This window comes from Schistosoma haematobium, chromosome 1 (assembly GCF_000699445.3).
Source record: "Schistosoma haematobium chromosome 1, whole genome shotgun sequence".
NCBI classification, from domain to species: domain Eukaryota; kingdom Metazoa; phylum Platyhelminthes; class Trematoda; order Strigeidida; family Schistosomatidae; genus Schistosoma; species Schistosoma haematobium.
Window position 1 is genome coordinate 58,799,474 of NC_067196.1, and position 15,373 is coordinate 58,814,846.

Below are 15,373 nucleotides of genomic sequence, written 5' to 3' on the forward strand. Positions count from 1 at the left end.
TAGAAACAAATCATCCGGTTAAATGATAATTAAATAACAAATATTCATCAGTAACATCACCAAGCGCTTGCACACATATATAAACAGAAAGAAAAGTAATTACACGTATCTTATATTCAATACATATATGGATAAGTCAACATTTTAAAATTATTAAAATCATGATAATAAAAAATAGTAACAAAGTTATTTATCGAAATAATACGAAGTTGGAATCAAATGTAAAGAGAAGAACAAATAAAACGAAACCAGTAGGATAATCAAATACAAACTATTCTGTACAAACAAATAAAAGTGAATATAAGGAAATAACAGACGAACAAACAAACAAAGTGGCTAAATTTCTCTTATTTAGTAAATATGTATTTATCAGTGTATAGGGTTGTGGAGATTGATGATCTCAATATATATATATTTAACAAGTTACAGGAAGAATGCGAAACTATGGATTAAAATACTTGAAACTGTAGCAAAAATGAACAAACATTGAAAATAACATTTTACAATTATATGGTGAAAAAGAATAATCTTAAACTGTTTCAGTTTGATTGGGGTTTGTATCTAATAAATTTCTTTGATCCTGATTATTACTGTCATTATTATTTCCGTGTTGATGTAATTGATAAAAGAAGAATTGACATAACATCTGAAATAAATAAGTAAAATTCTTATATAATCACTAATTTGTTTGATTAAGAAAAACTGAATCAATATACGCATATACAAATTCATTAGTATTTTGAATGCATAAAATCTATGAGATAACATGAACTTAATCAAGGTTGTAAATGTACATGATAGAATTGAAACAGAAAGAATTGAAATTTGTGAAAGCAAAGAAGAAGATAAAACTAATAGCAGATACAGGTCTTATTCACCTCCCAAAACATGACGACAACTTATTAAACCAAATACATTCATTTATGTACGAATTTTACTCGCATTCAATGATTAGTCAACGGATACCATATATAGTTGAAATAATGGTAATACAAACGGATTTTACATTGGAATTACACAAATGATCATTAATATAATAAGCAAATATCACACTGAAATAATACAAACTATGAATGTCATATTGAACAAATATCACAAGGAATTAGTACAAAAGAATAGTATGTTGAGCAAACATAACGCTGGATTAAAAATAAAACAACTGACATTGTAATCAATGAAGATATGATAGAGAAAACCAATTTACTGTTTGATGTGTTTGTAACATGAAAATCATACATCAACTATATCATATGTATATCATCCTTCAGTTATCCTTTACATACTTCATCATTCTTCCGGTCCTGTTGTTATTCTGACCGCTCTTCGTTTTCCTTCCCCTTCTCTTTACTTCATTTTTTGGTGGTAAGCATTCTACTTCCAATTCCTGCTATATATTATTTGTGTCTGTCCGCATAAGTAGTGTACACCATAATATTAAGAAAAGATGTTTAACATTGAATTAAAGCATGTCATCCCAATTATTTGGTTTATTTTATACTGTAAATTTTGTAACAGTACGAGATTCGCAACACCAATTACGCAGTATTGCACCAGGTCTCTCTTTAACATACAATCGAATTGTAATTATGTGTGCTTTTCAAATATTTTTCAGTATTCAGTATCTGCAACCCATATTCAATTGAGAAAGATTTCTACAAGTTTAGCTGCTATAAAAATTCTTCATCTATCATATATCAATTCCGTAATTTCTAGTGTAATTCCGTACCATTTCATCATTGATGGTCAAACAGGAAAACATTCTAGCAACCGTGGAGATTTCATTTAAGCATCCCGGTATCTAGTATCTCGGTATGTTGAGTTAACGAATTTCCTTTTTAAATAGAGCAAGAACAAATATTGATGCAGAATAGTATGAATTCATAATATTTCGAGGTTTCTCGTCAGCTGCTTACAACCAAATATATAATAGAATTTTACATTGAGATAAGAAATAGTGTGAAACAATTGACATAAATGAATGTAAACAACTGGAATGACAAAGGTTTACAATAATAACTATATATATATATATATGCATAGATACATATATATATATATATATGCAAGAACAGGTCAGAGGTTAATTGGTGTTGGAAATAAGGAAATAATTCAGGATGGGTGGTGTAATAGTTGAGTGGAGTTCATAAATTGTGTGATAATTTTGGAGGTAATGAAGGATTCATGGAATTAAAACAGTGATAAGATAGGTTACGTAATAATTAAATAGAATTTGAAAAGTTAACATAATTTAAAAGGATCAGTTGGCGGAAATGTGTGAATGAAAGGTTGGTTTAAGAATTAGGTAATGGGGGAGGAATATAACACAAAACAAATATTTTAAAATAAATAAATGAATAAAATAACCCAAATAACAAAAAAATTGGACTACCAGGGTAATAATAAGTTTATTAATGTCTCTTATTGAATATATAAATCCGGCTTGAGTTTTTATCACGATTGTTTCAGCGAAACGGAGAGTAGTTGTACTTCTTTGTCTGTTGATAATTTTAAAAGCGTGCGGAATGTCGATGGTATGCCCCGTGTCAAGTAAATGCCGGGCTATTGCACTGTTGAGAGCCTTAGTCCCTGGCAGCCTCAAGTTCTTTGGAACATGTTCAGAAATGCGAACATGCACTCTTCTCTCAGTTCTTCGAATGTATGTGCTTTGGCACGTATATGTGGATTGGTAAATGCAGTTGGAGCTACTGAGAAAAGAGGACTTGTCGATTTTAGTTTGTTTGAGTGAGCAGTTCGTTTCCCATACTGTCGTCAGTTTTGCTGCTGGGTAGGCCACTTTCAACTCGGAATTTAATCTGTGATTAATTAATCCAGCAATTTCGTCTCCTTTGAAACGTAAATATAAGAAGCAAGTTTTCTTTCCTACTCTATCATACTTTGCCCGAGGATTGGTTTTTGAATATTTATAGATGAATTTTACCGGATATGCATTTCCACGTAGACAATTAGTGATGAGAGCAATCTTGTCATCCAGGCATTCGTTTGAACAAATTTTACGTGCGCGGTCAAAAAGGGTTCGTACAATACCCTTTTTGTAACTCATTGGACAGAAACTATAACAATTGAGATATACTCCACTCCGAGTATTTTTGCGATGAATGTGTCTATGTAATGTGCCATCAGATGTTCGTCTGATCCTAATATCTAGGAAATGGGATTCGCCTTCAACTTCCTGTTCCATAGTAAATTCTATATCCTTGTGAGCTTTATTAAACAGATCGAGTAGTCTAATGGCGTGCTTGTGATTGTTGCAGACGAGAAATGTGTCATCAATATATCTACAGTGGAGTGTAGTACTATCGATTGCGTGCTTAAGCTTTTTTTTGTTCCAGGTTTCCCATAAATATGTCGACCAGAATTGGGCCTAAAGGGCTACCCATGGCTACTCCATCAATTCGGCGGCAAAAGACATTATTGAATTGAAATTGTATGTTTTTAGTACACGAAAACAGGAGCTGTTTAAATTCATGGATCGGTAGAGGTAGAAGTTCAGGATATTCACATATGATCTCTACCGTTTCTTCCAAGAGGATGTTTGTGAAGAGCGATGAGACGTCAAATGAGACCATAAATTTATCAGAAGCATTTAGGTTGTCAAGCTTTTATGCAAATTCAAAACTGTCTTTTAAACTATAGGGTGCTAGTTTCTTTCGGATTTGTTCTAATCACCTTGGCAACCAGCGGGCGAGTTTATGGAAGGGTATATTAGTCATGGATAATAACGGTCTTATCGGGATGTCAGGTTTGTGAGTTTTGGGTAGGTCGTATAAGTATGGTAATTGTGATCCTTTTGGTTTGAGTTGATTGTATGTATGATTATCAATTAGATTTTTCTTCAGGAGTTCTCTCAATTTTTTTTAAAAGACGCTTCTCAGTCGTCTCTGTTAAATCTTTCTGAGTATTATCGATGATAAATCAAGTAGAATCATTTAAAGTAGACATTATTTTGCTAATGTAAACAATCATCCAGTATCAATTTTGGTAACTGCGTCACTTCTAACATGGTCGAGCTCTACAGGTCATGGTTTCTTACTAGAATTGAGAGAATTTTCGGAGTTTAATTTCACGCGATAAAAACAAACACAATCAAGTCTGAAGCCGTAGAATATAGTTATGAAGTATTAAAGAATTAAGCATAATAGTTAATAATTAAAACATATGAACTTACAAAAATATCTAGCAAAACTACACCGAAACTTCCAACAAGCCACGGTGTAGCTCGGATTAAGTAGTTTTTTTCAGTAGATGTAAGTAAAATTTGAATACCATATGAAATATTCCCAGTAACAGCCATAGAAAACATGAATATAGACAGTCCTTCAGTTGATTTACGTTTCCACTTGGACAGAAAAATTAGTTTGCAGAAAGTTGTATTAACAAAATGTTCTACGATCTGTTTATTATTATTGTTATTAACTGATTAACATAAACCTATTTAAAACGTTTGATTAAATGACTTCGAACGAACAGTTTGAGACTAAATACTCAATCATATATAAAAACACACAATGTAGCAGATGCAGTCAATCTATTGTTCTTTATATTCACTAATACTGAAAGATGTTATAAGACAGGAAATATACTAAAATTAAAATTATCCAAAAGAATGTTTCAATGTTTATATTCGTTTACATCTATAAGAGAGATTACTGAGAAAGGAGGAAATATAAAGTAAAAACTTTATAAATAGAAGTGCACTTGTCCAAGTTGGTATACTTCGAAAAGGTAATATAAAAAAATCTCTTCAGACTAAGTAAGAGGTTAGGAAGAAAGGGACAGAAAACCAGAAGGTATAGATAAGCAAGAGGAAGAATGAAGAAATCGAATTCCATTTTGCATAATGTACGGCAGTTAAGAAGCACAGGTTTGTATACAACAGCGGAGTTTACCCACAAATTTTTTTAATTTTCACTGAGTGCAACGTATCTAGTACTTCGGATCATTTTACAATACAACTTTACATATTTGTATATTTCTCATTACTTTCAATTATGGTGGTTAAAGATGAGAGAGAGGGTAATTGGATTATAATCGAAATTAATTCAATGGCATTGGAGTATATTCAATGTCCCCTTTAAAAGATGGATTATAAGAAAATCAAACTGAATTGTACTTCGTTAGTTTTCAGGTTATATGGCTTGATTAACGTGACACCAAACAAATTGTTTATAAGTCACTGATTCAAACTTTATACTAGTCAAAGTCACTTATTCTGTTACATAGTTCACTGTGTTTGAGCACTGGGCTATGGAATAGTTTCTTAAATTAGAACTAAAAGTATTACCTAAGTGCCTAAAGCAAAATATGTCGAATTTGACCCGGTGATTGAAAGTCGAATGCTTAAACTAACCAGGTACAACTTCGTTTATTGTCATTCCTCCAGAATAACAGTTGGGTCCTTCAGCCTACATACATTAATTATTAGCTAATGGTTGTATTCACGTAACATAATTTTACATAGATTTGTTAAAAAAGCTCGAATTAAACGTACATTGCGAAATAATTGTGGCAATCGAGAGAACAGGTACATGGATGTGGAAATCCACCCAAGAATATATCCCAATATAATTGTACCACCCTATTTTGAATAAAACAAAAAATTCAAAACCGAAATCAGGTTTCATGAATGATGTAACTTTTAAGATTATTATTCATTATGTAAGTGTACTAAAAAAATAATACTTTTTTGTACGATTCTCAAGTACAAAATTCTAAATCATCAATAGAGTTTTGCGACAATAAACTTAGGAACGAGATCAGTATTGCAAAATAATAACGCTTGTAACAGGTACAAAATTTAACAACAAACACTTATATGAGCAAAGGTTTTATTTCCTTTCTAAAAGTTTATTTTGATGGTACCGGATTAATATGAAACGGATAACCACCGAAATAAATTAAATAGCAATGTAGAGGGGGTTCGTTTTGATGAAGAAATTTCCAAAAGGAAACACTCAAAATCTTAACGAGGATGGGATTATAGGGAATAGTAGATCCTTATCGAATTACTGAAGTATGATTGAGCGGCAAACTAATCTTAGCCTCAATCACTGTATTCTATTACTATACCTTGGTTTGCCGAACAGATCTGTAGCTGGACTTTAACAACTGTCACCTTTTTAGCTTCTTATGTTTACGGAAACTATGTTCTCAAAATAAATGTGGACAATTTAAATGCATATAGTATTTATTTTTTGAACATATGTCGCAGAAAATAAGACACACTTTTATGAGGTTTTTCTCCTTCGACAAACATTTGGATATCTTGTTACAGTCACATTTGATCAAGGTAGTCTAAAAGCTGTATACTGGTCAGAAGAACTGAAGTTCTTTGGGATTTCTTCTGAATGATTTTATACACACATGCTGTTGAGGAGTTTCAAACTGGGACCAAACAGCTGTCCGATGTCCTATGGTTTTAAGTAGTTCCCAGTTGATTTCAATATTTGTGATGAAAACTATCACTATAGTTGAGAAACCCTGACTAGCATTTCTGTATTCTTGTCGAAAGGTTATAGTCACCAGACTATAGGAGCAAAAGTAACTGCTTTTATCGTACATTTACGTGCGAATCTAAACCCGTGCTGAAACATTATTTTATCTCACATTTCTTATGAATGCATTACAAACAAATAAACATTGGCATCATTCTGCATTGATTAGCTACAGGAAAGTAAGCAAATTCATGTTTACCCAGCCCAATGTGATGATCGAATTTTATCGATCAGGTTGCAATGTACCCACTAGTCTAAGTGATTTTGGATCGATACGAAGCCACTTTAGCTGCTTCTACCTACCTCGTACCATTCTACTTACATTATCGGTGAGGTGAACAAGTAAGAAAAAAAACTAGGTCACGTGAGATCTTTTGTCAAGCACAAGTAATTTATTTGTTGAACTTCGTAGCTAAATGATCGCCAACAAATACCTTTCTTAGAATATGAAAAAAGCAAACTAAAAACATGAGAAAGCTAAATGATCATTAAGAACAAAGTATATGTGCTGTTCACCATCTTAAAGATGATAATCCATTTCCTCCCAACAAGCTAATCTCCTGTTTTGAAAAAGCTATCTAAAAGATTGGATAATGTTATTATATATGACCGGAAAACCATAATGTTCAAGTTAAAAACTTACATTTAAAGGATCTGAATTTATGAATGGATGATCTGTTGATTCATATTGTTTCCACTCCAATAACTGTCTTGATTGGTAGTGTAAACCACTGGATACTGATTGTTTAATAACATAAGTATTAAACGGATTCTCGATAGAAGTTAAAGAAATGCCCATCAAAGTTAAACATCCTGCACCAACTAAACCAACTGAAAGTCTTTGATATCCTTGATGTGAATTATGTTGTTCCGATTCGTCACAAATAATGGGAGAAGAAGAGCTTGAGTTCGAAGATACTTCACCATCTTTTAAAGCTGTAGCCATTGCTTAAACAAAAAAGTAATTTTATGGAGGATTGGTGTATATATGCAGTAACTGTTGAACACTAACTAGATAAAATGTTGTGCAACATCATGAAGTTGATATGGCAATAGAGAAAAAAATGCAATGCGAATGGATAAGAGAGTAGCCATAGAGACAATTCATGGGCTTGGAAACAATCAAAGTGTGAGAACTGTCATCTTTGTTTTTTTTGTTTCCCTGTTATTTTCTTCTGCTTTGTTAATTAGTATCAAAAGTGTGGATTGTTCAACGCGCATTTCTATGCAGGAAAATTAGATTTATTCAACAATTAATATTAATTTAGTTTGAGATTTTAAGCGACTGTTCATGGAAATAAGAAAAAGAGTATTCATTTACAAAAGTTAATTTAGATGCCTAAATATACAATTCTCAGTAAAACTAACCATTAGTTTGACTACTATGTTTTATAACTGTTTATGCTCTCGATACAGCTTTGAGAAACTTTACGTATATTCATATTTAATAAGAGTGAAGAGATTATAATTTATGGATGAACCAATCAGATATAAGACAACAGGTGTTGAATTTTGGCACGAAATTTATTCATCCATTTGGCTAAATAGCCTTTTGGCATTTTAGCTTATGTCAGTTCGTGGCGAAAATCCTAAATCTAGTTCATAACCCTAACCATCAATTGTAAATCATAATTCTAATTTCCCACACCGTATTATAACCCACATGTGATTCTAATTAGTAGATAGGTATTCTTAAGGTCACTTTAGCGTCGCCCAAAGGTCGTCCATAAACTAATCTCACCTTATGTTATTGTCTAACCTTGGTGAGTACTCATAAAAATCATGCCTTTATCGAAAACTCAGACAGACTAAAAAGTTACATGACTCATACACCTATTGTTTAAACTTTTAATTTTACTTTGATGAACACCAGTTTTGATCGCGTACTAGAAATTTTGCATAATTGCATAAAATCATCTCAATACGACAAGATTTTCCAGATAAAAGCCTTTCGAATAGTTAATAAGAACACTTAAAACTGTTAGCAGTAACTAATCGTAGACGGTTGATGGTAATCGACAGTTAAGTGTAGTGCATGCTGAGGTCAGTCGCTGAAGCATGTTATATAAATAAAACAGAACTCACGACATCACAACGATCTGAGCTGACACCAAATTCAACAATCTTGTCTCAAGCTGAGACAACCACTCATTAGGACTAAAATAAATACGTTAACATTGAGTTGTAGCCAATACTAAACTATCTAATTAAACTATTTTCTCGACGAATTAAAGGATTAAAAATCAATTTTTGGCATATTGAAATAACCACAGACCTAGGCTGAATTTTTGTAAAACAGTAAGCCTTTGTAAACCTGTAACCATACCAATATATGATTTCGTACAAAATAATCCTGCCATTCCTCAGTGGTAATGACTGATATTTTTCCCAAATATAATTATTAGTTGAAAAGCTTAGTTTCATTAGAGTATAATAAGAAGAATAGCGAATCTTATTTCTGCATGACACATCAGATAAAACATAATTAGACGAATTTCTTCCTAACGAAAAATATATCTTTACGATAAACAGGAAGCAAATTTAACATATATATTTAACCATAAAATAATTCCTGTCAACCTTATACACGTTCAAACAAAACATATTGATCAATTAAGCATGAAAAGGTGTTACTATGGTTTAACAGTTACTATCTTGATACTACTTAGGCAGTTAAGATTGATATTCAAATAAGTTAAGATCACAATGAGATTCAAAACAGTGATTAATTAATGAGTGTTTTTACTAGCTTAGTCGCTACAGATAAATTCAGAGAATAAATAGCATATCTTGTTGAATTTATTATTTTTAACGGACTATACCAGCTGGAGGTACAGAGTCAAACAAATAAACCATTTTCCATCTTCATGCCTACACTGGGTTGCTGTTAAATCCCCTCTCGCCAGTCTCCATCTTCACATACTATACCGCCCAAAGTGATATTGTATTCTCCCTTATCTACATGTGAATAGGTGCTGACGAACTGTTAAGATACAATAAAGGATGAATATGGTATTTATCGCCGTAAGAATCTTTCTAAACAATCAAGTAATAAACGCAAATATAATGTGAATAAAGAAAACATATGTTTGTGTACATTTCATCATGCAAATTGACAAATCAAAAGTTTATGTGAATCATGCACAGAAAAAAGAAAACTTCCAATAACCCAGTCACACTGAACTTACGACGTAAGATAGCCTTATGACGATGTTTGTAATAGATGAACTGGAACACAAGGACGAAGTCACTAACAATACAGTACCCTGTCACAACAATCTGTAAAGTGTAAGCAATTTGCAATCCTTAAATTGTACATTAAAATTAAAGCAAAAAGGAATATAAGTAGAAAATAGAACAAACTTTTCAGAGCCTGATAGGAGAACGGTATGTTGGTCATTCATTAAGCACTAATATCTTTTATTAGTTAATGAAGTTCAAGTCAGATACAGCGGGACTAAATATCACCCTATAAACAGTTACACAACTACCTACTGATACATTTCGCACAATTTTAAAACAATATTAAAAACACAATCGCAATTTCTTAGACGATAAAACACTGTTTTTTTTCGCGTAAGAACTAAGAAATCTGTAGAGTTTAAGATGTGACATTGACGAATTATTTTTCTCCATAGCTTGAATGCTTTAGTTCAAAAGATTGATATCGGATATACTCTACTCATCGAAATCTCTAGAACAGGACAAAAACACCAAAAAGTGATGCAAAATACTTATTTCATTAGTGAAATACACCAGAACCACACTAGAAAGAGATTCATAAAATCTCATTTATTAAGCTACTCAAAACAATCCGGTTTACTCCTGGGATGGATACTTCTACTCAATAACCATTCAGATACCTTTTACACTGAATTCTAAGCAAAATGGCCAAAGGTAACGGAATTCCTACCATAAGACAAAGCTAAAACTAATGCGGAAATCAAGTGAACAGTGAAATAACAACTTTTTGCCATGATATTTAGTATAAAATTGGTGATTACCTTTCTTTAGGTTTACAGTCGCATAATTATGACATATCATTGGTGGTTAAAAAGAACCCCAGGCCCATAAACTGACGTGTAAGCTACATTGTAACCCGAGGGCCAACGATACTACCAGACTTCCTCAATGGTATTATTTTCAAATTTATTTCACTGGATTATACTCCTTGAATAACATCTTCAAACCCTAATTTTTCTGATTACAGCTTATAATTTTACCACATCTAGCACTACGGGATTTGAATCAACCACTGCATCTCTGTGCTAATATGGTGTGGCAACTCGAACTGGTGTACGTACGTACGAAGTTCTACGTTGTTACTGACTGACTGACTGAAGGTACAACAGTAATTCAAAAGATAGAGGATAAGCGATTAAACATCAAAGTTCTAAAAACTAGGTAGCACTAGTTAATTGCTTTATTTTGTGCTTAAACTTATCAATATTACGCAGACTGTTCAATGAATATATAAACTTATCAGCCATCAGGTTGTGGTAAATATTGAAGCAATACTGTAAACACATGAAAGTTCATGTACAAGGCAGAGAAGAGTTTAGGAGTATGATTCTGGGATATGAAGCAAGGTTCACTGAACATCGATCTACTATTTATTAACAAAATGAAAACCCTCGTATGCATGTAACAAAAGTAGTCGTTAAGAATCAGAATATTTAACAAACTGTAAACCAGTACTTAAATTTATAAAATCAGTAGATTCTAGACCAAATAGTACATTTATGAAAAAAAGATTTATACAGTTTACATTTGCATAGTATACGTAGACTACATTGGATTTTAAATATCGTAAAACTAGCTGAACGGACCTGCATAATCAGTTGATGTGTTAAAAAACAACCTATCAGGTTACAGACATCACCGAAAGTCCAAAAGCAAAGAAAACTAGGAGAAAGAGCTTTGTCTGCAATTCCTGTTCGAAAATTCTCAACAATTTGAGGTATACCTACTGCAATCCAAAGAAATAAACATAGAACTCCACAAAATAAGGCTATGCCACCTTGAATATCCATAACACACAGTCCCATTGAAACCCATATCCAGTGAATTCCATAGGTGCAATTTGAGTCAGCAGGTTCTAGGCGAGACATGTTAGATATTCCTGAAGAGATCCAACTATTAGGGTAGATAGGTGGAAGACCGGGAATATAACCGCCTGGCATTCTTTAAAGTACGTTATTTTGAGGTGATGTTTAGCTATCATTAAATAGAAAATGAATCTCATGAGCAAAGACATACATGAGATTAACATGTAAGGTACAAAGTAACGAACAGATTAAAAAATTCATAAAAACAAACCATAGCATTTGGAATTCGCAAAATATTACGGGAAATAAAATTGCAAATATTATTTTAGGGAAATTATAGCTATAACGGCCCGAGTTTCATCATAAAAGTAAAGTATTTACTGGTCATGAATGAATTATTAGTTGCAGTCACTTCCATTACGATACATTAGCGACATAACTTTAAATGAGTGAGAACAATAGACTAGGTAGAAGAACATAACAATTATATGCTTCGATATAAATAATTTTACAGACAATTTACTCGCGGGAAACGTCTCAAGTATTATCTCTTCACTTGACTATAAACATGAAGTAACCCGAAAAAAGACACGTAATGAAATTGTGTGTTAAATGCATGGGCAGAACATCTATGATCTTTTGAAATCACAATATCGCCCAGGTTTTTCACTTAAATAAGATGACTTCTCGTAGACAGTAATCTCTCCTACAAAATCATTTTTGGAGATATTAGTACATGGGAATACGTACTAGTAGTATTGTTGAAACCAACTACGATAACAGCGATCAAAAACGTACTAAACAAACGTAATAATTACTAATTTCTAACTACGATGCACGGATTCTTAAGTCAGGTATTTTAAATTGCATGTCAACGGCGCTATACTAGGTCACGTGAGGCAAAACTGGAGAGGATGGCGTAAAAACTATAGTTTGTAAATTTACATGATAAAATTATCCAAACATCCCCAATGCAGTGTGCTCAAACTAAGAGACCTACGAGCTTTTAGATGGTGAGCAAGAGGTTTGCCTAAAATCGTTGTTACTAATGAAAGTAATTTGGTGTTTTAGTACAAATAAATCAACTCTATTTGGTATCTTGAGATAATTTTATTTGATAATGTGAACACAAAGAACATAAAAAAGTCCAAACACACAGCTATTTGATAAAGAGATGAGGTGTCTTAACAAGAAAACTGTTTGATGGGATTTCGTTAATGGGTTGATAGGACAAAATCTTCACATACGAATCTTGCACTACTTATTCCCGAAGAGTGGACAAGCTAGAAAGCAGTAACTAAGTTGTTAAAATCTATGGATGCTTTTACAGATTAGGAGATTGTGTGGGATCTTTTAATATAGTATGTAAAATCTAACACTTTCCAAATAGGAGAAAACTAAGGACATTGACTATATATATATATATATATATATATATATATATATATATATATATAGCTTCAAATGAGATACAGCGGTCATTTGTATTGATCATCGATTATGAATAATCCCACCTAGAGTAACAAACTATATGTACCAACTGTCTTATAGTCTTAAATCATAAAAACCAAAATTTTAAACACCTCAAGGAAACAAAAAAGGAGAACAAAGGCGAACTTTGAGGAAATCCTAGAGAAAATCCTTAAAGTCAGTGTGAATATAGGTGACAATGCATCCAATTGTCTCCTTTTTACGCATCCCTGAATAGTGTGAATTTTTCCAGAAATTTCCTAAGTGAGGGGAAATGTTTCAAGCTGTACAGGTTGAGCCGAGCAAAACAAGAAAGGGCTTTTGGAAGATGCGTTTCAAAGGAGGTTCTCTTGACGTTTAAATTCCTGAAAGGACAATCTTACGAAATTTCGGAAACCAATATTTGATTGCTTGCTCTTGAAAGTCTGTTCCTGATATCTTGTTGTAGATGACTGGAATAATCCTTCGAAAGTTAGATGCATTAGCACTGCCTATCAACCCATTAATTTAAGTAATGTAGTAATTCCGCTTTCGACAGCTTAAATGACGATTTCCAGGCTAAAAAGGTAGATATTACGACTATATTTGCATGGCAGCAATGTGTGTATACACGTAAGAAACTGCGGAGTACCGACTTTGTAACAAACAGAAGTTATACCGATGAACAGGCCTTACCAAGGACTAGCAGTCTGAGTCTTTTGGAAGTGGTTTACGTGATAACTAGTCTTCAGTAGTAAGAATAGGTCAGCCGACCTATATTAATTCTTGTAGCTTGTAGTGCTGTGGAGATCCGGTCGTGCTTTGAATGAATCAAATGGTGTTGGTATTACGTGTCCTGTGAGAGGATTGTAACAAATCACTGCTCGACGCGAGAAACGGAGTTCCAGGCGTAGATATTTGATCTCAGTTTTTGAAATTTCCTGGAGTCTCTCCTCATATAATCATTCCTAAATGGAAGGAAAAGACAAGATATATTAATTGCAAGACAAACGTCCAGTAAACGGTAAGCCAGTAATAATTAATACGAGTTGATTAGAATCACCCCCGTAACCTGGGATAAAGCAATGTAAGTGGGTTGGAGCGTTTCAGTTTGTCTTAATATAATAGGCCGAAGAGTTCTTTCACCGTTTCGGTCACTCGCCACTGAACTCGTCCTGGTGTATCTGCTTCCTAAAGCATGAAATATGCATACTTGAAACAAGGACTAGCAGATTGAACCCCATATTCCAAAAGCGCCCTCACAAACTCACGATGGTACAAATATATCCTTTTAGGCCAGCGTAATTTACCAGTGGTTTTCAGCAGAACCAGAAACTACCCAGGTTTCGACACCGCAACCCGAACAGTATAGCTCAATCCTGTGTCGAATGGTTTAAATGGTTGTGGATGGAATAGAAGCTTTCGCTTAACAGGCTTCCGTGTCTAGGAGAAGGGGATCACCAAATCCTCCAGGCAGGAACCTAGGTATGGTAACACTAAAAGAGGAAAAGAAATTGGTAAATCATAGTGTGATGCTGTCCTTGGTCCTTAAGAATAGGTCAAGTTGCCTCTTGAAGGACTCCTGAGAAGTCGCTTGGACTAGCTCGGCCGGCGGCGAATTCCAGCTTTTGACAGCTCTTAAGCAGTCGAAGTTATGTCTACATTCCGTTCCGCTACGTTGTGTCTCCAGTTTCTGGGTGTTACCCCTTAGGTTATTATTCGAACTAAGCTTAAGTAGGTGTTTAGGAGGATGTCCAGAAGTGTTAAGGATGCTATAAGTCGAAATTACACAAAAACTCTGTGCCTTAAAATATTGTTGAAACTTTAATTTTGCAGATAGTTTTAATCAAACAGACAACGTCTCAGTGAAAATCAGGATAAATCGCCCTAGAAAAGTGGATAATAATAGCCCCTCTTGTAGGACGTACCAGCTGAGGGATGACCTTGACAATGTTAAATTTGTTGGAAGCGCGTATGTCCTACAGTACAATGTAAGCATTCAAAATCCTGGTTTACTAACTTTCAGCTTAAATTATTAAACCATAGACCTGTCTTTATCGAAACGAAAGACAATCAGGGGTTGTCTTCAGTAAATCTGCACTCAACAAGCTGATGCCTGAAGATATTGTAGAGATCTACTTTTATCAAGAGAACGCGATTGGCTTAATGGAAATTATTATTATTATAACCAATTGTACCAGTGATTGTTTGACTGTATTGAAGACATTCTTCCTTCCGTTGATCGTGACCTTGCACGCTCTTACGTCTGCTCAGTGGTTCCGCTTGTACTCTTTTGGCACGATCTCGATATTCTTTCGATACCACGAGATCGCCAACAAATATATCTCGCTACAACCTCCAATC

General features: G+C 33.6%; 1 protein-coding gene across 2 annotated transcripts in view; it reads right to left on the bottom strand.

Annotated features, from left to right (window-relative positions):
* EIF3H_3 (Eukaryotic translation initiation factor 3 subunit H) overlaps window positions 1-14,982 on the bottom strand; it is a 35,992-nt gene extending 21,010 nt beyond the window's left edge. The window contains exons 1-8 of one of the 2 annotated variants that reach the window (XM_051209199.1): window positions 14,938-14,982; window positions 13,706-13,977; window positions 11,342-11,729; window positions 9,701-9,791; window positions 7,156-7,460; window positions 5,510-5,596; window positions 4,187-4,357; window positions 97-646 (exon numbers count right to left, since the gene is read on the bottom strand). In XM_051209199.1, coding sequence (XP_051074632.1) covers window positions 530-646; window positions 4,187-4,357; window positions 5,510-5,596; window positions 7,156-7,460; window positions 9,701-9,791; window positions 11,342-11,695 — 1,125 coding nt within the window. In that variant the 5' untranslated portion in view covers window positions 11,696-11,729; window positions 13,706-13,977; window positions 14,938-14,982 and the 3' untranslated portion in view covers window positions 97-529. Of the gene's footprint in view, window positions 2,017-2,044; window positions 4,358-5,509; window positions 5,597-7,155; window positions 7,461-9,700; window positions 11,730-13,705; window positions 13,978-14,937 lie in introns of those variants that run through there. The other variant, XM_051209198.1, reaches the window with a different exon arrangement.
* Window positions 14,983-15,373: the final 391 nt, after the last annotated feature.